At 38.0% G+C, this 23,651-nt stretch overlaps 1 protein-coding gene across 1 annotated transcript in view; it reads left to right on the top strand.

The window, feature by feature from the left end:
* MDGA1 (MAM domain containing glycosylphosphatidylinositol anchor 1) overlaps nt 1-23,651 on the top strand; it is a 321,444-nt gene that overhangs the window by 205,061 nt on the left and 92,732 nt on the right. The window contains exon 10 of the mRNA XM_081315387.1: nt 5,083-5,228. Within this exon, the coding sequence (XP_081171513.1) occupies nt 5,083-5,228 (146 nt within the window). The remainder of the gene's footprint in view (nt 1-5,082; nt 5,229-23,651) is intronic.

Raw genomic sequence — 23,651 nt, 5'->3', positions numbered from 1 at the left:
GAAATTTGCCCATGATGAGACTCTAATAAAACAAGGAGACCCAGTTTTTACCATCTCTCCATTTACCGAGCAGTTCCGGAGCAGCAGAAACATAGTGCTGGGACAGAAATTGGACTTAATCTTTCCAGTAGGAATCTCCCCTGGATCACCAGCTTTTCTGCAAAGAAGGAGACATTCCATTTAGGAAAGGGCAAGTCTGGATCCAATACCAACTTGATAAAATGAGGCACAAAAATTGGTTCCTATAAGATGCCAATATTCACACTTTCCTTCACCTGCCTCCTAGGAATATATGGCAAGATGAAAACAAAAGAGGCACGTAGCTCATTGTTCACTCCAAGATTAGTTCCTATATTACATTTTGCTATCTTGTCTTTTAAGTTTGGAAGCCTGAGGGCAGTTTCTGTTTTTTAATTGATAGAGTTGATGAATAAAAAATAGACTTTATGCCACAATGCAGCATGTAATTAAATATGATCTGGTGATTTAAAAATGGGAAGTTTAACTCCTGTGTGTCACTGTTGTTTCCATGACATCTGGGCTTCAGGGATTTAAAATATTCTTTGACCCTTTTATTCTGTTTTCTTGCAAAACTGTCTCAGAAAATGAGTGGCTAGAGGTCATACATACCCTTTGGACTTCCCTGATTTTTTTTTATTTTAGGTTTTGTGGGGTTTTTTTGGTCTCTTTGTATTAATAGACTTTGGCATTTTGCAGCCATACAATCCTTTAACATAGTCTATTCTTTGCAATCAATATGAATTACTTTAGTCAGCATTTTCCAAGCACTATAAAAGTGCTAGGTAACTTTTACACCTTATCACAACATCAAGTGTATACCACAAGGAAACCTCCACACTTCAGTTATCAGGCTTGTACCAAAAGAAATGCCATCTCTGCACATTTAAATAGAAGTCTATGTGAATTTAATATAGAAATATGCCAGTTTCTTCATCTCCCAACAGTTGATATAGCTGCTTGTGTACAACTTTCATTCTTTCAAAATCTGTATGGATATTTTCCATTCTTTCTATAGCAGAGTGCACACATGTAGAGTTATAGGTGAGGTCCAGCATTTATTTAATTCTTCTGTGTATTCAAATAGCTGCAAAATGCTCCATGGCTGATATATATGAGCAAGAGGAAAATTATAAAGAGTCCAATGAACTTTATTATTATATTACTGGAGATGGAGTCTTTTATCTTGGGAATCAATTAATTATAAAAATGGGCATAAGATAATGATTGTCTGCTCTGATTTTATTTTCTAAATTTGTCATGAAACTTGACTTAACAGTCAATACAAGTTGAATAAGCAACAATTAGTCTCCAAGGTGGCTCTGAATGTCTGCATACACAAAAATATAAGTCAATAAAAATAATAACAAAAGGGGGTTCAGGAGTAAACATCAATATTACCATTCTGAGTTAATAAAAATAAACATGGAATCATTTCCATTTAATTAGAGCAGAAAAGAATGGCTGAGCTAGTAATTGGGGTGGATAAAGAGGAACGGAAAAGAAGAAAACTTTGGGAATAAGGAATACCTGTAAAATTTATTGCCTGTCTTTGAATATTTTCCCATTGTATGGTTTTTGAGATTTTAAATTGGCCAAACGTTAGCATGTAGATAGGGTTTTCTGTGAAAAGATTTTGCTTTGGAGATAAACTGGGATTTGGGACCACAGTGTCTTCCTTGTGAATCAGTAGCGAGGAGTGGGTGAATGGAAGGACTTTAAATATTTGTAATCAATCTTCAGGGTACAAAAGACTCCCAGCACCACACTGTCCCAGCATCCAAGATTGCACTACCAACGTTCTGCAGCAAAATAGTCAAGGCTGTCAAGGTTCGGACTAGCAAACCCAGCCAAGCAAACACCTCCGAGTCTCTTCAGGCTCTTAATGCAAAATTTTATTGAATACACCATATCAGCACATATGAAAGTAAAACCAGCTCTGGCAGGCCCCTTCCCAAACCCCCATAATAATAAAAGCACTAACTTCTTCCTCCTTCCTCTGGGTCAGGTCATGTTGCCCAATAAATTTAGAAATTATTGTTATGGGAAAGCATCTCTAGGTCTAGTCATCTAGGTCTAGTCATTGTCCTTGATTCCCATGGCCTGCTTCCTTAGTCTTTGAAGTCTACATTCCAAACTTTACTCCTCCTTCCCCCCCCCCAGCTTGTTGGCAAGTTAAGAAGCAATGTCTGTCACGCCAGCAAGATGGGGTTTTGAAACTTGACAGCTGCATTTGTGATGCTGTATTTTTGTTATGATTAACCCCCTCCCAAAAAAGTGTGGCAATGAAAGTAAGCCATTCTCATTTCCACCTTAACCACCCCAATCCTTCCAAAATTGCATGAAATCAATTTAGAGGAGAGCTTGGAGAGATGAAGTGGGAGAGGAGACATCTAAAGCACTCCTGGAAGGAAACTTGGAGAACACTTGACTGAACAAATGTAGAGCTGCTTTTAAGACCTATCTTGAGGTGATAAAGATGTTAAAACACCATTACTCTTCTGCATTTTTCTAGTGGCCTTCAATACCACTGAACATGATATCCTTCTGCACTCACTCCAGGGCTTAGGAGTTCAATCCATATTTGATTCTCCTCCTTCTTCCTAGGCCAATTCCAGTCAGTGTTTATGACAGGGAGAGATCTGTCCTCAGGCTTCTCTTTAGTGAGGGCTCAACTCTTTCCCCACTCCTCTTTAATATCAACATAAGCTACTAGTTGAAGCAACTGAGCAGCAGAGCATGATGTATTATCAATACACTGGAAATAGCTGTATATCGCTGTCCCAGTCAGCCTGGGGATACTGTGGAAATTTTGTCTATAGTAGACAAAATGCTTATAGGCTGTTGGGGTCTGGATGGAAAAGTAAAGGACTCAGCTCAAATCTAGTAAGATAGAATGACTTTGGATTTAAAGCCTACTAGATCTGGTAGTTTTCCATCTTTAGTCGTATATGATGTCCCACTGTCCCACACAAACACAGTGTGCAATTTGAAGGTCCTCCTGGACTTGCTTCATACTATGTACTAGTTGCACTTTTATAAAAAATATTTTTTATTCCACCTTTATTTACAAATAATTCAAGGTGTCAAACATACATAATACCCCTTTGTCCTATTTTCCCCACAACAACAACCGGTGAGGTGAGTTGGGCTGAGAGAAAGAGACTGGCCCAAAGTCAGCCACTCATGCCTAAGGCAGGACAAGAACTCACAGTCTCCTGGTTTCTAGGCAGTGTCTTAAACCATTAGATGAGACTAGTCATTTGGTGATTAGATGACTATGAAATCTATTTTTATACTGTTATTTATAGTTTATTTTTTAATCTTTATTAGCTGCCCAGAATCACTGCATTTGTGTATTAATATTATAGTTGGTTGCATAGTAAGCCAGATGTTTAAATGGATTTGGTATTTTCATCCTCCTAGTGACTCTTTCCCAAGGACCTGGAATAGGCGTATATCATTGTTTTGGGATAGAACTCAAGGCACCTATTACTTTTGGTAGTATTTTTGCTTTTCCTTTGCCACAGTCATTCTACTTCTGTTTACAGATGTTGTATGTGATTTTCTCCTATTATGTTTCTTGTTTACTGCTGTCTCCAGGTAATAAGTAAACAACAACAACAACAACGATAATAATAATAATAATAATAATAATAATAATAATAATAATAATAATAATAATAATAATAATAATAATAATAATAATACCATGTCCACTATCCAGATTTGTTGCCTTTCTTATCAACAATTTTAAGTCCTGGTTATTATGTGTCAGGTGCTTGTCAGAGCACTTTAGCTTCTTTATTTTCTATTTTGTGGTTCCACTAATTCTTGATTGTAGGTAAATTATATTCCTTGCAAATATTCCAATGTACCATTGTTGCTATTTTGTTAGGCTTTTATTTGTTGTTGTTATTATTATTATTATTATTATTATTATTATTATTATTATTATTATTATTATTATTATTATTATTATTATTATTTTGCTGTCAAACTTTGATAACATGATTATTTCAGGACATTCAGGTTAAGGGTCTTATTTATTTATTTTTTTAACAAAACGCAGTCCCGCAACACATCCAAGGAGGAGCCACTGTTTTCTTTAATAATTGGTTTGTTTGTTGAACAGCTCCTTACTATTAAGAACAGATTCATAAATGCAACTGGACTTGTTCTAAGAGAGTACTATGTGAGGGAGGGGGGGGAAACTAACTTTCTTCTTCAGATATTTGAAAAGTGAAAATGTATCTGCATTAAATCAACTTTTCCCAAGATTAAATATACACTCAGTTTCTCCCTGTAAGATATAGTTTCCATTTCCTTGATCATACTTCTTGTTTTTCTATGAAACTGTTTTAGGACCTCGAAATTAAAGTAAAATGCCAAAGCCACAAATGGTAATTGATATGGGGACTGACCAATGAAGATTATAATGGAACTTCTGCTGTATTTCCCTTGACCTAGAAATTGTTCTTCTGTTAATGTAGCTTTAAATTGCATCCTAAGCAAAGAATTTTGCATTTGTCTCTATTTCCTTTTCCATTCCGGCTGTTTTTCCCCAAATGAAATCCAATTCTCCTATATTGGTTATCTTAATTGCTAGGCAATAAATTTGTTGTGTCAGAAAGGGCAATGTTACAGTAACTACTATGCCATAATAGGGAGAAGTAACTGGTAACGGACAGATATTACATTGTGGTTTTTTTTCCTCATCTCAAGGCTTGCTAACAGGTAGAAGCAAAAGCAAAGCTGGTTTAGTTGTAGATTGGAATGCAGAGTTTTTATTAAGCTTTATTATGGTCAATAAATTTTACTATTCATATTCCCAGAAGTAGTAGATAGTGCATATGAAGTTAACAATATGTTTTATAAATATCTAAAGAGAAAATAAATATCTATTTGGTAGATTAGGTGTCCATGATCTTCCTACTCAAAGTTCTTGATGAGTTGCATGCATGGATTCTTATGGTGCTCACTGAGTTATAACAACTTTCCTCTCTGTTTTGTTCTTTCCCTTCTTTCTTTTCATCTCTTTTCATTCTCTTTTCTGCTTTTCAGCTAAAGCTTATAGCCCAGAATTTTACTATGATACTCCGAATCCTACAAGGAAGCAGTCCAAGAACTACTCCTATGTCTTACAGTGGACACAGAAAGAACCAGATGCTGTTGATCCCATTCTTAGTTACCGTCTAGATATCCGTCAGGTAAGAGCTATAATAGCAACTTAAGCCCAGAAATTCAGCTGCTGCTGTAGCCAGCTTCCAAACAATAGTTGCAGAGTTAAAACAAGAATGCTTTTTTCCATACCTACCTAGATTAGAATTTGATATTTGCAAAGCAGGTTAGAACAGACAGCATGATGCTTCTTTCCCCATTTTATATGGCCGAGAAATCTGTTGTATGACATACCCTTTAATTATAAATTCCGATGCACAAACATTTGAGAGCTAAGAAAGTCTATTGATTCCCCTTGGAATTTTCAAGCTTTGTGTTTTCACTAAAGCTGTAACAAGAACAAAAACTTGTAGTCATTAGTAGTTTTTGTAGATTTCATAGGCCAACCATTTAGAAGGGTGGGATTTCAGATTCTTTCCTATGAACCAACAAAGGACTGTAAATTGAAGGGCACACCAGGTTCAAACTGCCAAGAAAATTCATTGGCGGTTCACGTTGTGCAAAGCCCTTCTCCAAGCTGTTATAATAATAAGGGAAGATTATTACAACCTTCTGAAGAAAGGTTTGGGACAAAAGAGTACTACAGAATGAAAGAGAATCATAAACAACAACCAGGGAGAAGAAAATACTTGCTATGCTAGACTGTTGAAATATATTCATAGGTGCTTACATATATGTGTACGAGTGCATGTGTTTCTGTTTTTCTCAGCATGGACCTGTGAATCAGACATACAATCAAATTCCTAAATTTGTCGGCTAATGTATAATTTAGTTAAACCAAGATTATGGAAACAATTCAGGGACTATATGCCTAAGGTAGCTCTGTCTCTGTAGATTAAGCAAATAGGGAGAGTCAGTATATATATATAAAAAAGAATGGGACTTTTTCGGCTTATTTGAAAGACCATTCGCAACAACGTTATATTATGGAATGGAAAAAGTGGATTGATTATATCCAGAACAAATATGGGACCAAAAAGTTTCACTTAGCATTTGAATAAGTTTTTTTCTTTTTTTATGTGATATTAGTATTGCTTGTAGTCATCTCATATGAGCTAGAGTGCGATAGACTTAATAGTTTATTGTTGTTAACATATGGTTGTTTATGATTGTTTTTTGCTTTTATACCTTGTATTTAGCTCTGGGAAGTCGGGGAGGGGGGAGGGGGGAAGGGGGGAGGGTTAGGGAGGGTTAGGAAGGGTTGGGTGGAGGGAGGGGGGGAGGGATTGTTAAAGATAAAATGTATTGTAAAACTTTTCAATAAAAAAAAGAATGGGACTACAGATTCTCTGCATTTTAAAATTGTTCTTTTTTCCTTGTTCTTTTTTCTTAGTGTTCTTATAAGATCTGTTGTTCTGTTTCTCTTTTTTATACCCTCTCTACACAGAGGAAAGGGATATATTTTCTCTTTGTAGAAAAGGTCAGTCTGCATTTTTGAGGACTATTACCTGGTCTTGAGGCTGTGGGTTGCCTGCCTGCTCTGAGTTATGCTGACGTTTGTAAAGTTTAGACCTGCTCGCCGTAAAAGCCCCTGAGAAAGATTAAATTCTAAGCAATTAGGCTGAACTGCTATGAGGAGAGCCAAAGTCTATGCTTGCATATTCTGTACACTGTTCTTCCATTCACAGAATATTCTTTGATCCAGCAAAGACTATGTTGATCAAAGAAGAAAGCAATATCCCCTGATTTCTTCTTCCCTTCTATAACTCCTGTAGTCCCTAATCTATTCTAAACAATTAGTCTTGTTCAAAAACATGGGAAGCATGGTGGGGATGCCCCTATTCCTCTATTCAGGGAAATGTTCACTAGTTCATGGGCTTTCTTTTAATTTTTTTAATTTTTTTATTTAAAAAGTTTTACAATACATTTTATTTTTAACAAACAAAACACAACCCCACCCCACCCCCTTCCCACTCCCCAACCCTCCCCAGCCCCTCCCTCCCTTCCCCCTCCCCCCTCCCCAACTTCCCAGAGCTAAGTACAGGGTATAAGAATACAAACAATCATAATCTACCTTATGCAAACAATCATAAACTATTAAAACTATCGCACTTTAACTCATATAAATTAACTCCAAACAGTATAAATATCACATCAATAATTATTCAAATGCTGGATAATACTTTTTAGTCCCATATTTACTCCACAGTATCTCTCTGTTGCAAATAGTCTTTCAAGTACATTAAAATCTTTGCCATATCCTCCAAGTTGGGAACTTTTACAGTCCATTCTTCTATAATCGGCAGTTCTTCCTTCTTCCAATATTGCCCTACTAAAAGTCTTACTGCCGTAGTTAAATTCAACATCCGCATGATATCCACAACAGTAGTGTCAATAAAAATACCCAATAAAAACAATTACAGACAAAACAAATTTACACCAATCATTAAAAAACCAATTTTCTATTCTTCTTTCCACCTGGTCTTTAATTTTCCATACTAAAACCAAGTTTATACAATCTTTCCTTCTCTTAATATATTATACAGCTTCAAGTATCATACATTACTTTCCAAACTTAATTTTTTTTATATGTAATCACATCATTTTTATATTTTCTATTACGTGTTTCATTATTGCCCATAAAAGTAGCTTACAAGTTAACTTTCATCTATACTTTTTCCCAAACTCGCAACAGAGCAAGTCATAAAATATATACCTTAAACACATTATCCACCTTCTTATCACACAATAGATATACATACCAACCAAATAGCAAATCATGACCTTCAAAATTTCAATAAGCACTACTACAATTCTTCCCAATTAGGTTTTCATAATTATCTTAAAATTAAAACAACATAAAATATTACAAAACATAATTATTTTATATAACTCTACATTTGAGGGTGAAAAATATATCCCCAAATATTTAACCTTTTTAACAATTTCAATTCCTGTTTACTCTTCTAAAACCACCTTTTATGATCCTTATTGCATTATTATCTCCTTCAGTTCTACAACTAAATCTTCAGGCTCGTCTCATTCGTCTAGAAGCAGCACGCCTCCTCCAATTTCTGGCCTCCTCCAGTGACACTGAAATTTGACCCACTCCTGTAACTTTCTCATCTGTCTGCATTGTTCCTTCAGCACCTTGTAGATTCTCTCTGTGTCGTTGAGACTCTCCCTCACCTTTCTTCTTTGTAGATTCCAAAAGTGGTATGGGGGCTGCTTTTAAAACATTACTATAAAAATCACGTGCCTGAATCACCGTAGTAAGATGATGCCTCATACCTTCATAAGTCACCACCATACCCACTGGTATCTCCCATCTGAACTTGATATCACGTCTTAATTCTTGTGTCAAAAAAGCAAATTCCTTCCTTCTACTTAAAATTCTTGGAGGGATCTCTTTTAAAATCAAGACTTCTTGCTCAGCAATTACAAATTCAGTATTGTAGGAGGCTTGAATAACCTCATTTCTAATCGCTCTCTTTGTAAAATAAACCACCACATCTCTGGGTAATTTCCTTTGTCTTGCAATCCACGAATTAACACGGAAAATTTTATCTATATCTTCCATTATTTCATCTGCTGGTCGCCCCAGCACCCCTTCCAGAGCCTCAGAAACTATTTTCTTCAAATTTTCTTTAGGATCTTCTTTTAAGCCTCTGATTCTCACGGCAAACTCCATCTGATAATACTGTACCAAGGTCAAATCACAATCAATTTTCTCCACCACATTTTCAGTTTCTGTCATTTTTACTTCTAATCTAGTATTATTTTGACTGAGATCTTCCACTCTTTCATCCAAATTCTCAATACATATAGCCATCCCTTGAAATGCAGATAAGATGTCTGCTCTTATTTCTGTTAGTTTCTCTGTAATCTTTTCATCCACAACCTCAGCTAGTTTTTCTGTTAACTTCTCCTCCAGCTTTTTATCCATTATCTCAGCAAATTGTTGCAATTGCTTTTCCATAATCTCTTGCATCACATTCTGCAAATCTTTAACTGTAAGGGCTGGTGCAAATATGGGTGCAGGGGGCAATAAGGCTTGCAACTAAGACTGCTGCACCAGAGCAGGAACTTTAGGAGATGTAGCCGCCATTTTCACCCACTATTGTCTGCTACGCACTTTCACTTTCAAGCTCAGCAAAATCCATTGAGTTAAAGATCAAAAGTCCACTTTCATCTGAATCTCCTGTATCGCTCTGCCTGCATCCTCGTTCTCCAAAGTTCTTTCTTGCTAGCAGGGATGGTTGCGGACGCCCTGTTCTGCTCCAAAAAACCCGGAGAAGAAGCGCCTCACAGTCCGGAGCATGCCCAGGCTTCGGGGGGGCTCAATCCTTCAGCCGCCAAAACTTTAAGTTCTGGCGTCCCCGGAGAGCTCTACCTCTACCTGGGCGCTCACCCCCTCCTCTTCTCCCAAGGAGGGGGCTTCCGAGCCGCCGAAACAGCTGATCGGCGCTGTTTTCAGCGGCTCTATGGAGCCGCGGGGCTGACAGCCTAGGAATGGCTGCCTTCGGCGATACCTTGCCATCCGGAAGTCCATAGGCTTTCTTTTAAATAGAATGGTAGAATCATATATAGTCCTTTATCAACAAAGCAGATAGCTATGCAACATAATAGGGATGTGGTGGCTCAGTGGGTTAGGACGCTGAGCTTGTCGATCAGATGGTCGGCAGTTTGGCGGGTTGAATCCTGAGTGCCGCGTAACAGAATGAGCGCCTGTTACTCGTCCCAGCTTCTGCCAACCTAGCAGTTCGAAAGCACGTAAAAATGCAAGTAGAAAAATAGGGACCACTACGGTGGGAAGGTAACAGCGTTCCGTGCACCTTTGGCGTCTAGTCATGCCGGCTACATGACCATGGAGACGTCCTCGGACAAGCGCTGGCTCTTCGGCTTTGAAACGGAGATGAGCACCGGCCCCTAGAGTTGGAAACGACTAGCACGCATGTGCGGGGGAACCTTTACCTTTATCTATGCAACATAATAGAATATAACTTTTTTTCCCTCCAGCATTTGATTGTGTATTCCTCTGGTGACCCCTGGGTGTCATTGGCGAAATGAGCTTTTCTGTCTCTGCCCATTGTCTTTTGGGAAACACTAGTGTTCACCGCAAACCGTGAAATGCTGAAATGATGACACTTTGCATGTTGCACGGTCATGGAAATGATGGCTGCGCATACTTGCATTTCAGTATTGGACACAAATGTGTACATCATAGAATTTTTTATGATGCTATTATTACTCGTGTTTTATTATTTCCTAACACTGCCTTTTCCTGCTGATGCCAATGCTGGGAAGGAGAAAAGGTATCACTTCTGATTACAGATTGTATTCTCCTTTGATGGCTATTGGAACTGTGGTTGGTACTTCTGAGGGATATTTTAGCCATTTGGGGGTTCAGACTATTTGCTGTGCTTGGCAATTTTTGTTTTAGTTGCTGGAATTCTGAGGTGATTCTGTGCTTAAAAATTATTCCTTTTGGCTAGATAAATTGCTTCGGCCCAAAGGGAAAAATCTTTTGTCAGTTACTATGATTTATCCTTTACCATGCATTGAACTGTGTAGTCTGTGTAATTTTGTTCATATCTGGCCTTTCTTCTGCCAAAACCAAAAGAGGATATAATCTGACCTTTTATTTTAAATTAGGCAACTCATTCTTGTTAATTCATTTGTAGTTTATAAATTGTTATTTGGTAGAAAGCAATGATTTTATTGAAATGTTTGCTAGCTATGAAATTAATATAATTAATATTACCTGCGTTAGACTCTTTGAAATAATTTTAATGTGCACTTCACATCTGGTGACATACTTTTCATGGTTAATGTTGACATAGCTGTTAATTTTTAAGAATCTTCTATTTAAAGTAATTTCTTCAGTGTGTTTATTGTTTGACATCAACCTGGGCTATTTAGGACCTGGTTTTAGACCAAACTCCAAACCTCTAACATGAATCTGCAAAACACGAAGATCCAAAGTAACCATGCCACATTTTTCCAGCTGCTATATTTAGGTATTCTAGGATTGGATAAATATGTCACCTTTGTTTTCCTTTAACTTGTCATTTTCCTGATCACAAGCTTATTCTGGGCTCTTTCAACATCTGTTTCAAATGGGTTCTCTTCCCCCCCCCCCACTCACCCACCTTGCATTTTTCTCCACATTTCTCTTAACATCTACCATATGCACTTTTCCTAGTGTGCAAATATTTCCCAAGTAATTTTCCGTCAATGTAATCCATTCTTGCAGGAAAGAACATTCATGTCTGTGCATGTTATACTTCATTAATGTATTTTATGAATATTTTATTGCACACTGTATTTTGACAGGGATGTGTCTTCTACCATAAGTTTATTTCAGAGGTATAAATTTGATAAGCGTATGTAGGAATTTAGACTGGACAAATTCCATATCCATCTGTAAACAGCATATTAGAGCTGAAGTATGCATGAACAATGCCAGTGTAGTAGCACCTACTAGTGTGTTCGACAGTAAGAATAATCAGGACATTGTAGAACATGATGATTGTAACGATTTAAGTTCCCCAATTTGATTTTGTAACACTGAATTTGAACTTTACAGTATGAAACTAATTCTATTGAGAGCTCTCTACACCGTAATAGTCTTGCAGGGTCTTTTTATTGCCATTTTCTTCTTTATTAGACATAATGCACTCTTCACTAAAGTGATGTGCAAAGATGAAGATTTTAAGGATGATGCTTTCAGAGTTGCTGGGGCACATTGTGACAGGTAATAGGGTAGGCTGAGCTTGGAAGTAAAAGATTATTTACTTTCAATGTAGAGGACAGAACAATTTCAAAAGATCTGAGCACCTCTGTTCTCTGGGTCAGACAGAATATCTTTTTTCATTCCGTTCTTTGTGATGGCTCACTCTCTAGAGAACTGTCTGCTTCTGTATTACTTTCTCATACAGCGTAGAGCACACTGTGAGTGCTTAACAAATAATAACAATTTTACCAACCCAGTACACAAGGGAGCTTCTTATAATGAACGAGCTTTGTCTGAGAGCAGCCTTGCTTTATGCTGAACTTTGCCACTGTAATTTCCAACTAACCATGTGCAAAGATACAGACAGATTTTGTCCTAAATGGACAAGTAGAAATTCAGATACATGATGTGTCATGCCTCAGTTCAGATGTTGTTTAAAGGGAGTCCAAATATGCAGCTTAGTAGGGTGAGGGGTGTTCCAAAATAACAATATTTTGGAACAGTCCTTAATATTAATCAAATCTGCCAGATCTCTACAATAGTTATTTCCTTATTGCGACCTCACTTTTTGCTAGCTCTCACTTGGCTTGGTCCCAAGTTACTTACAGGACTATCTGTTTGCAGATTCAGTCATGCTGGAAGAAGTATTTTAGCAGATTTTTCCCCATTTGGGGGAGGTTAGAGGAGCCAAAGACCAAAGATATTGTTTTTCCATTGTTGAACTGATCATCTGGATCGGCCTCCCATTGGAGATTGGCTTAGTTCTAACCTTGTTCACTTTCCAGAAGAAGTTGAAGATAGAAGTCTTCCCAAGGGTATTTGGGGCATGATGCCACTTGACTTAGATTAAGTGCCTTGGCTTTCTTATTATTAAACAGTTTATGTGTTGTAAACTGCTGATGTCTGTTTCAGTTGAAGGAAGGGAGGGAGGGAGGAAGTTCTCTACCAAGTGTATTTATGATTAAAGCCTTCAAAACCTTATTTAATTTTTCTTATAATGGCACAGTTAACTTAAATTACTTTTGCTCAGCCTTCCATCCTACCAAGGTCGGTATAAAATGGGGACCCAGATTGTTGGGGGCAATATGCTGATATTGTGAACTGCTCAGAGAGTGCTGTAAAGCACTATGAAGCAGTATAGAGAAGCCTAAGTGCTATTGCTATTAATGCTTGCATATTGGAAATTCAGTAAGTTAACATGTTGCTTTTACCTGTCTGTAGAAGCCAGTAGTAGCTTACCAAAAGATTTTGTTCTGGATGAAGTCCTGATGCTGAATTGTTTGGCAGAGAAAGAAGAAGGTTGGATTCAAGAAGGCAGTATATATATTTTTGTGTGTGTGTGTAATTGAAAATTGGCACTTGCAAATCCTTTCCTATACAAATATAGCTGCTTGGATTCAATCTTCTCTGTAGACCTGGATCCTCACTGTGAGTCAGAAGACCGAAGTACTGGCCTCTCCTTCAGCTTCAAACTTTTAAAATCCATGTTTCCTGCTATAACAGCATAGATTAGAATTCTTTAATTCTCTGTATTTTATTTCTGATTTTCTTGTGGCAAGATAGCAAACCACCTGTTTTCAATCTGGATTTTTATTTATCCCCTTGAGTACCTCTCTCCTGGGAGAAAGTACAAAGACTTGAGAACGCAATTGGGAAAAGGACAAAAAAGCCCATGAAAAAATGCTTGAACAGTTCTTCAGCCTGAAAGGTATTTGCATGAAAATATGTTTGAATAAATGACAAGTGGGTGTATTCTGTATATGTAGCATTGTTACTAATCAATAGAAAATCTTCAAAATTATATACCAGAAAGGCTACAACAATTGGCTGCATCTGGATGATATTAGCTGATCCCAAAAAAAGCTAAGCATTGTGAGAACTGGTTAGTATTTAGATGAGAGATATCCAGTCAAAACCTAGACTGGGAAGTTGAGAAAGCATCCAGAAAGAAAACAATACAAAGCTATTATTGTATTTCACCAAGAAAACTATCTGAACGTGTCTTTGCTGTCATGAGGAGTAAAGCACAACTTGAGTCAGTTGTTGTCTTACTCAAATAGACAAATTGCCTTCCTATAAGCTTCCCACATATTTCGGACATGTGATGTGACACCCAGAAAAATACGGCATACTCCATTTAATCCGCCAGGGAAAGATTGAAGGCAAACGAGGTCCAGGCAGAAGAAGTACATCATGGCTTCAAAATCTAAGGGACTGGTTTGGGCAAATCTCAGCAGCACTTTTTTGTGCGGCTGCCGATAAAAACAGGTTCGCCAACATGATCGCCAACATCCCACAACAGATATGGCACAAGAAGAAGAATAAGCTTCCTCTCCCATCAGTATGTTAATTATAAAATAGGCCATTCTCAATCAACTTCTTTTGAAGAATTTTAAATATTGCAGTTATTACAAACTTACATGCATGAACTCAGGGCAATATGTAAATCTTGTAAGTATGTAATATCAAACATACAGGATTTACTGCAATTGGTTGACTTCTGGCAACATAAGCTACTATAACGGTTTACAGGTCACAATGGTTGGTTTCATTCAGTATTCTAAATCAAAACCAAGCAAACTATACTAGATATGGCCTCAGCCAAGATACTGTGGAATATTTTGCTTCCTCAGTTTTCACTAGGAGTTATGGCTGAGGCCATTTCTAGTATAGTTTGCTTGGTTTTGATTTAGAATACTCTTCCTTCTTCCTTCACTGTAACCACTTCTTCAGAGAGAGATTGGCTTGAAGGTGAGTTTTACAAGATACCTTTAAAGTTGGTCTTACTTAGACAAGTCAGAAGTCTCTCTCTCTCTCTTGTCAGACACCAGGATCAGTTTCGATTGAAAGCAAAGAACTTTCCCAGTGAAGAATTAACACAGCCCTGCAGCCTCCCGCTTTCTGATTCTTTGTATATCATAGCCAAAGATTGATCATGCTCATCCATTTTTGAAAACCTAGGATTTTCAGCTACTGGATGGATGTTAGTTTTTTGTTTTTGTTTTATGTTGCCACTTGATAGATCCAGGAGTATCCATAAGTATCCTCAACATAGAAAAAGCCTTGCAGGGCTTGATGATTTTGAATGGCCCACAATTAAACAAACCTTGCCTAAAATCAATTTAGTGGGGGTTTTTTTCTGCTAAAGAGTGAAGGCATTTTTAAAGTACTTTTACAAATATATGTCTCATATACTTCTCCTTGACTGTATGGTATCTTTTTGTTAATCTGCTTTAAAAAATGAAATGGAAGATGGATAAAAATGTATCAGGAGGAAGGACTGCAGGCATGGCAGCTGTTTAAGTTTAGAGGGACAGAGGGACAAAAATCACTGAACAGTTAATTAACAAAATCTCATCTATGACATGAGTTTGTAGGAAGAGAAAGCAACAAAAGGTTTGGTGCAGAAGCTGTCCTTAATCTTGGTTATGTCCACTGGAAAAAACCAGGAATTCTTGGGATTTTCCATACAAACTTAAAACTTTGATAGAGCAATGTGTGTCTTTTCATGGTGTATCTCCCCAAATGAAAAAGAAGCAAAACCTCTCTTTTACCTAATCCAAGATGAGTCTTGGATGCTCCACAGGCTAGAGCATAGAATGAATGTCTCCTTTTTTATTTCATTTAGAACAGCCTCCATACTAGGCCCACTTGCTGAACCAAGTCTGCACATCAGATTAATTCCTACCAGACACCTAGTGTTTCTTTAATGAGAGAAATGCTTGAATGATTGTGAGAGCTGGAGGGAGGCAAGACATTTCATTTGGTTTTGCAATTTGTTTCCTTCCATATTGGATAAACATTCCCTGTGGTCTACAAACAGGTCTTGGGTCTAGAGTTGACTGCTGTTCATCTCATCAGACAGCCAGAGTAGTGCTAATGAGGCCTAAGGCAGTGGGGAGCTGGGCTCGCCAGGCAGAAGGACAACTAATGGACCAGTTAAGACTCGCATGGGACAAGGGGAGTAGTTCCAGAGATGTATTGATGAAAATTAGAACAGAAACTGGATGGTCTTCTGATGGCCAGTGAAATACCCAAGATTTATCATTAAATGTGGGTCACACTTAGGCAGATTTTCACTTGCAATGTTTGATTTATATATGAAGCAAAATGAGATTAATGGATTTTAATAGCATAGGAGCTGTTTTCTAACCATGCACATAAATTGCTATAAATTATTGAAATTTTCCCATATCCTTACACTTATCTGCCAAAAACGTACTGCTTCTACATGTTGATGGCTACATCCCATAGCCTTGCTAGTAGTATATTTCCAACCCTGTAAATATTAATGCTTTTATAAGAATCCAGTAGGAAAGTTGTCCAGCTGTGTAATACATCAGTTCAAAAATGTAGGCATGAATGGCAAAGAAACATATTTTGAATATGTAATTTATCACTGTAGAGCAGGGGTTCCCAACCCCTGGTCCATGGACCGGCACCAGGCAGTGGCACGCCAGAAACCAGGCCATGCAAACAAGCGAAGCCCCATTCGCAGGATGCAGGCAGCCCGTGAAACCACACGCTCTCTGGTCTGTGGAAAACCTCTCTCCACGGAACCTGTCCTTGGTGCCCAAAAGATGATTTTTCATTTTACTTATACATGCCTTGGTTTGGCTTCATTGGACATTCTTGACCTTCCTGTTTGCCTGAAAATTGACTCCATGGGTGAGCCAATTGTAGTGTGCCTGTGTACGAAACATGCTTTCTGATGCACTCTGTCCTTGAATAGAGAAATTCTCAGTGAAAAGATACATTATTAATGGATGCATGTTGTCTGAGTAAAAATATTGCTCCTCCTCACTGATTTCTTTTCAGGGTTGCTTTTAAAGATTGAAATAATCACCCACTCAGAACAAAGGTAATGTTTCCTAAATCTGTTGTACTTGCCTTCATGATATCAGCATAGAGTCCAATCTGATTACCTGCATATTACTGTAAAGTGACTCATTCACTTGATAATCCTAGACTGGCAAGCGTCTTCTTGCACTGTAGGAAACAGCACTTATCCTTTTAATTGGCTGTAATTCACTCTCAGTGAGGATATAACATTGACAAAAACACACACTGAATTAGGTGAGTTGTTTTCCTTCTGTTCTAATTCATATGAAACATGAAACTTTTCATGCTGAGAGCCAGTGCATTGGTTAAGGTATTAAATTAGGACCAGAAGGCACCAAATTAAGCTTACATGGATGACTGTGGGCCAGTCACTCTCTCAGCCCGGTCTATCTCACGGGTTCCTTACGGAGGGAACGCTATGAGCTCCCAGAGGAAAGCCTGTGTGTAAATCTAACAAAGTCATAATTAATCTGTTTTATGCTTGAACGTGAACGGCTACTTTTATCATGTCAAATCATTGGTCAATCTGTATTGGTGGTCTCTATGCAATTAGTCTCTCTCCACAGTTTCAGGCAGGAATTTCTATCTCCTAGAAACTCAAGAAATCTTTTTCCATGCAGTACCAAAACCCTGTAGTCTACCTAAGTTTTTTCTCTAAGGGTGACAATGAATGAACCTATTCAGAAGTCCAGTGTAGAACTGCATGTGCAAATATCCACATGTATCCTAATTATAAATATTGGTTACTAGCTGCAAAGATGACAGTAAATAATAATGAATTTTGTGTATATAATCTTATAATAATAAATGGAAGGGTAACATCACAATGCAGATCTTACCAGGAAGCAATGTCATAAGTTACAAGGTTTGCATTATAAAGTCATGTTGTATAGCTGTCATTTATTATTTGCTCTTTCCCCTCATGAATAAGTCTGAACCTAATCTTTTATTCTTTCATATGTTCCTGTCCACTGTGGTCTGTTCTAGATGCTTCTTTTGATGAAATTGTACTGCATTGTTCCAGTGAGATACATGTAAAGGTAAAGGTAAAGGTTCCCCCGCACATGCGTGCTAGTCGTTTCCGACTCTAGGGGCCGGTGCTCATCTCCGTTTCAAAGCCGAAGAGCCAGCGTTTGTCCGAGGACGTCTCCGTGGTCATGTGGCCGGCATGACTAGACGCCAAAGGCGCACGGAACGCTGTTACCTTCCCACCGTAGTGGTCCCTATTTTTCTACTTGCATTTTTACGTGCTTTCGAACTGCTAGGTGGGCAGAAGCTGGGACGAGTAACAGGCGCTCACTCTGTTACGCGGCACTCGGGATTCGACCCGCCAAACTGCCGACCTTCTGATCGACAAGCTCAGCGTCCTAACCCACTGAGCCACCGCGTCCCTGAGATACATGTACATGGATCTAATTTCTCTGGAGATGACATTTGCAACCCCAGTTTCTTTTCCCCATATTAGTTTGATCACACGTTCAAATTAACAAAAGCATTATTTTAAAGTTTGCAAAAAATGATTTCATTCTGGCAGTGAAAGGAATACAACTTTTTCATGGCATCATGAGAAAGAGAGGAAAGTGCTTTTGTTAGTTTGTAAATGTAACTTCCAGAGTAAATAGATCCAAGCTACACTTCTTAAAAGAAGCAGCCTCTTCAGTGTTGGCCACTGAGAATAACCTTGGCCTGGTAAGAGAAATGTGTCTCCATAGCAGGAATAGCAGTGGGGAAAGACTCTCAGAATTGACCCTCCTGATTTCTCTGGAGAGGCAAGCATTTTCAGACTTTTAAGATACAATTATATACCTTCCAATAAAAGTAGTATTAATATTCTTGGTTTTGGTTTACTGGTCCTGATTATCTTGAAGGGCTGACGCCATTTCACCATGAAAGCTGCAAAAAACTCCCTGCACTTGTTAAATGCTATAGTTCTCTTTGGAAATGCTCTTGTTGAGATAATAGATGCATACATAACTGCAGCATGCAAACACACCCTCCAAGGCTGCAGCTATTTATTTTCAGTAATAGTTTCTGCAACCATAGCAAACTTGTCAGCCATTGCAACTGAAATAATTGTCACCAGGAACCTGTAGCTTGACACATAAAAGAATTCAGATCACAGCTTTCTAATTACTGTGTTAATGTTTAATTGGATACAATTGTAGCACAACCTGTGATTTTCAGTGCACTGTATAGTTAGCCTGGAAAAGAGAAAATTAAAGAAGGGCATGATAATTGCCTTCAGATGTCTAAGCCTGCTGCACTGAAGTAGCCCTGCCCAGTTCTTTATTGTTCCAAAGAGCAAGAATAAAACAAATATGTAGAAATTGCTGTGTAGTAAATCAGTATTATGGAATGGTAAGAACCACTTGATAGTAGGACAAACGGCTTCAGGACCTGATAGAATCTCTTTCATTAAAGGGTTTTAAGCAAAAGCTGAATGGAGGTCTCAGAGATGTTGAAGTTTCATCCTGCTTTGCAGATGTTGAATTGAGCAGGTTGTTGAGCTACCTGACTTCCAAGATCCCAACCCCCCCCCCTCAATAATTTTATGAAACTAAACACTAATATTTCTAAATCTGGGAAATTCACGAAGAGGAGCTTCATAAATAGTGGAGAAGGAGCAGTTCATTCAAGCTGAACATGTCCTATCACAACATAGGCTGCAGACCTGTCTTATCTCCCATTCTCCCACATAAAAGCACCACTATGAGGAAGATATGTGTCTTTACTAAGTCTGTCCATATAGGTAAACTTTACAGAAGGCCCCAAGAGCAACAAAGTCATGCTCTAACCACAGAGCTTCTGCTTAGATAAATGTTTCTCAACTTTGGCAGCTTTAAGATATGGACTTCAGCTTCCCCAAATTCCCCAGTCAGCAAGGGAATGAATTGTTCCCCTGAACTGAACTGGACCAATGAGAAGATACTATTTTAAATGCTGGGATATAGCAAGAATTACTATAAACCAGCGAACAAGAGACCCTCCTCTGTTGAGTGTGTGCACATGTGCACATCTACCCGCAGCAAGAGCATTTAGTTTCCTTGGCCAGAAAATGAACACAGCAACCCATTTTTCTCTCATCAGCTTCCTGCCCCATTCTCCCTCCCTGCATATAGATCAAAGCTATATAAGACCTGGCTCTGCAGCCCTTGTTTCATGCAAAAAAATACTAAGAACATTGCTAGAGGTGAAACAATCTCTCTCTCTCTCTCTCTCTCTCTCTCTCTCTCTCTCTCTCTCTCTCTCTCTCTCTCTCTCTCTCTCTCTCTCTCTCTCTCTCTCTCTCTCTCTCTCCCTCCCTCCCTCCCTCCCTCCCTCCCTCCCTCCCTCCCTCCCTCTCTCTCTCTCTCTCTCTCTCTCTCTCTCTCTCTCTCTCTCTCTCTCTCTCTCTCTCTCTCTCTTCCTGCAGGACAGAGTGAATTTACTTTGAAAACAAATAGGTTAATTTTTTTGTCACCTCAATGAGATTACAGACTATCTCTACAACTCCATGATCACCAAGGAAACGGCGCCACATGTGCCTGTTAGGACAACCCAATGTCCATGACAGCATTACTTTGAGGCTTAGTGCTTGCTTGTGTGAAGGTAGACTTTAATGGCAACTTCCTGGGATTTTCAGAGGTTTTGGGGCTAGAGTTGAATTCCCCTAATCTGGCCTTTCTGAAGAGAATGAGAATTTTTCCCACTTATTTATCACAAGTCATATATTTACCTGAAGTTTATTTTTTTTGCACACCTCATGCTATAAGAAGTCAGAAAAGTAAGCAGTCCCAAAGGTTGCTAACAGCTAACATGCTGGGAGATATACAAAGAAAATGGAAATCACGTGAAAGAATAAGCAGCATGGTACATGTAAACACCTTCCCTGATATCTACTGGATTCCCTGCTCTACCTTAGCCAAAAAAAAAATCAATACTGTTTTCCAATGTTTTTTATTTACAAGAATGGCCTTGGACCCACATAAGCATTTTTATAAAATAAAAGTAATGCCTAACTCAAGTGCATTGTTGAGAAACGTGTCCATTTAACCTGAAAAAGACAGTGAGGAAAACCAGGTGAGAAGAAATGTTTTAAAGGACTGGAGAAAAGCTTGGGAAGAACTTTAGGAATTTTGTCTTCTGTTGATTCAGTGTTGTCTGAGAAGCTTCATTGATATCAGTAGCCTTTTTGTATACGTGAGATACTGATAGCCCTTTAAGAGAGGCAAAGGAAGGAAAAAAGTCATTGAAGTCTTGGAATGAACTTTAATGCAGATAAAAGGAGTCCCTGCGGATTTTACTCTGCTAGTCATTGCCAACTACAGGATGCAGTGCTCATCTCCATTTCAAGGCCATTGAGCCAGTGCTGTCCAAAGACATTTCTGTAGTCATGTGGCCAGTATGACTTCACAAAGCGCTGTTACTTCCCACCAAAGTGGTACCTACTGTGTTTCCCCAAAAATAAGACCTACCCCGAAAATAAGACCTGGCTTGATTTGGGGGGCAGGCCTAATATAAGCCCTAGTTTTGGGGCTAGGCGTACACCTAAAAATCAAGCTAGGGGGGGAGAGGGGAATGGAGCTGCCCCACCTGCCCCACACCCATTTACCAGGCCTCCCATGAATCAACACTGCCTCTCCTCACTGGCCCACTTCTTCTGCAGCGTCCCCCAGCCTGCATTTTGCAGTCAGAGGCCTTTCCAGAAGGCCTCTGCAGCTGAGAACCAAGCTATGGATTCAATCTGTAGCTCAGTTCTTGGCAGCAGAGGCCTTCCAGAAAGGCCTCTGATGGTGAAATGCAGCCCGGAACTCCATTCTCAGCTGCAGAATGAAGCTGCTCCTTCACAGAAGAGGTGGGCCAAATGGGCGGGGCTGTCAGTGCCGCCGCTGTGAGGTGAGTGGAAAAGACTCCCCCTGGAAATAAGACATGGTACCTGTTATGGAGGGGGGAAAAAAGATTGGGTCTTATTTTCGGGAAAACATGGTATTTATCTACTTGCATTTGCATGCTTTGGAACTGCTATGTTGGCAGGAGCTGGGGCGAGGACAGGAGCTCATCCTTTCATGTGGCACTTGGGTCTCAAACCTGGGTTCCCGGCTTTCCAGATATGCAGATATGGTATTGTATTTTTAAAAAATATGTTTTATTATTTTTTTTACATAATCATGTTAATATTTGGTAAACATCGTGTTGTCTGGGTTTATATTTAAAAAACAATCAATAACAATTAGCTTCTGTAATTCTATGGTCCACATAATAGCTTTGCTTGATGTTCTCTTCTTCCAAAACTGTTCTCCTTTGCCATCCTTGAATTAATACAATTCTTCTTATTTGGATAAATAACAATTAAATACAGACATTTTTTGAATATTTGTGCAAATAATAACCACATTGATAGAAAACTTCTTTTCTAACTGATTATCTTGATTGCCTTATCATAAATCCTGTTTAAAATTCTTATTTAAATTTGTTTTCCTCACAATATTTAAAACGTTCTTACTGGTTAAGATTTTCATTATACTTAAGTATTTAAGTCTTTTTCCTCATACTGGCCATCCCAACACTTTTACATTTCTCATATCTTAAAAAAAAGAAAAAAGAAAAGAAAAAGAAATAAGATAGTATACTACTTAAAATACATATCCCTCATAGACTAATGTACATTTCTATCCAGAATTTTTCTCTTCTTTTTAACCATATTCAAGCATATGCTTAATTTTAAGTGTTCCGTTTAAATAAATCCAATTATCTAATTTTTTAGATCTAATCAAAGCATTTTTATCCATTCGAGATTTTCTCAAGATCAATTTCACTTAAGTATCTAAAACATTTCCTTTATATAAACCATTCCAACATTTTTATATTTCTTATGTCAAAAAACAAAACACAAAGGAAAAAAGAAAAGAAAAATACTATATTACTTGAGGGGCTCATCCCTCTTAAACTAAAATTCATTTATATCCAAAATCTTTCTATTTCTTTAACCATATTCAAACAGATGTTTAATTTTCAAATATTCCCTCTGACAGATCCCATCATCTAATTTCTTGATTCTCACCTTAGCCTTTTTATTTTGCCAGACATCTTTCCTGATCAATATGTTTCTCTGAATCAAAGAGTCTTCCCATAGTCTTGTGGATGTTGTTGTAGGTACAAAAGACAAATCAGGTGAGATGTTTTCATAGGAAGGTTTCGCCTCTTCATATTCATTGAATTTTTTCCCCTTTCTTTCTCTCTTAATTTCTCTTATCATTTGTTGTCTCTTAAGTCCTCGTAGTTTTCCTGGTAGCTCTGTAATCCATTTTGTCAAATCTTTTTTCTTGTCCTCAGACTTATTTTATCATTTTAAAGTATAAGTTTTTTTTTCCATGTCCATTATTTCCTGTAAATTTTTTTCCACCTGCGTTGAGTCATAGTTCCTTCTGTTGTTAGGTTTCATCTTTAAATCTCTCTTCTCTGGTTCGTCAGTTGCCTGTTTTATCTGCTTACACTCTATTTTTATTTTCTGAGAGTTATTTTGTTGTAAAGTTAAATTAGAGATGCATTCATTTATATTTTCAAAGTTATTTTTAATTTCCTCATGGTTTGAGATCATTGTTGTTTGAATTAGTTGCAATATAGCATATATCTCCTCCTGAAAAGTATTTATTTTTTCTTGGTATATTCTTTCTGCAGATCTCTGGTTTTCCATGATAGCCAAAAATCAGGGTTTTCCTTTCTCTGCAGACAGCTTTAAAGTCACAGTTGAATAAGTATTTATAATCCAGAAAGGTCATTTTTTTTCTAAACTGTATAGTTCTCTCTTTGTAGGTAGGCCAAGATGTTTTCTTTTTGTCACAGCTGTTCTCTGTTATTAAGACATTGAAGGTCACCCAAAAACAAATTATCTTTTCCTGGGCTTTGCCAGCTCCTGTATTGAAGCAACTACTATATTTTCATCCATCACTAGATG

Source organism: Vipera berus, assembly GCF_964194415.1.
Source record: "Vipera berus genome assembly, chromosome: 1".
Lineage (NCBI taxonomy): Eukaryota > Metazoa > Chordata > Lepidosauria > Squamata > Viperidae > Vipera > Vipera berus.
The sequence above is the reverse complement of the archived record's forward strand: the minus strand, read 5'-3'. Positions and strand labels throughout refer to the sequence as shown.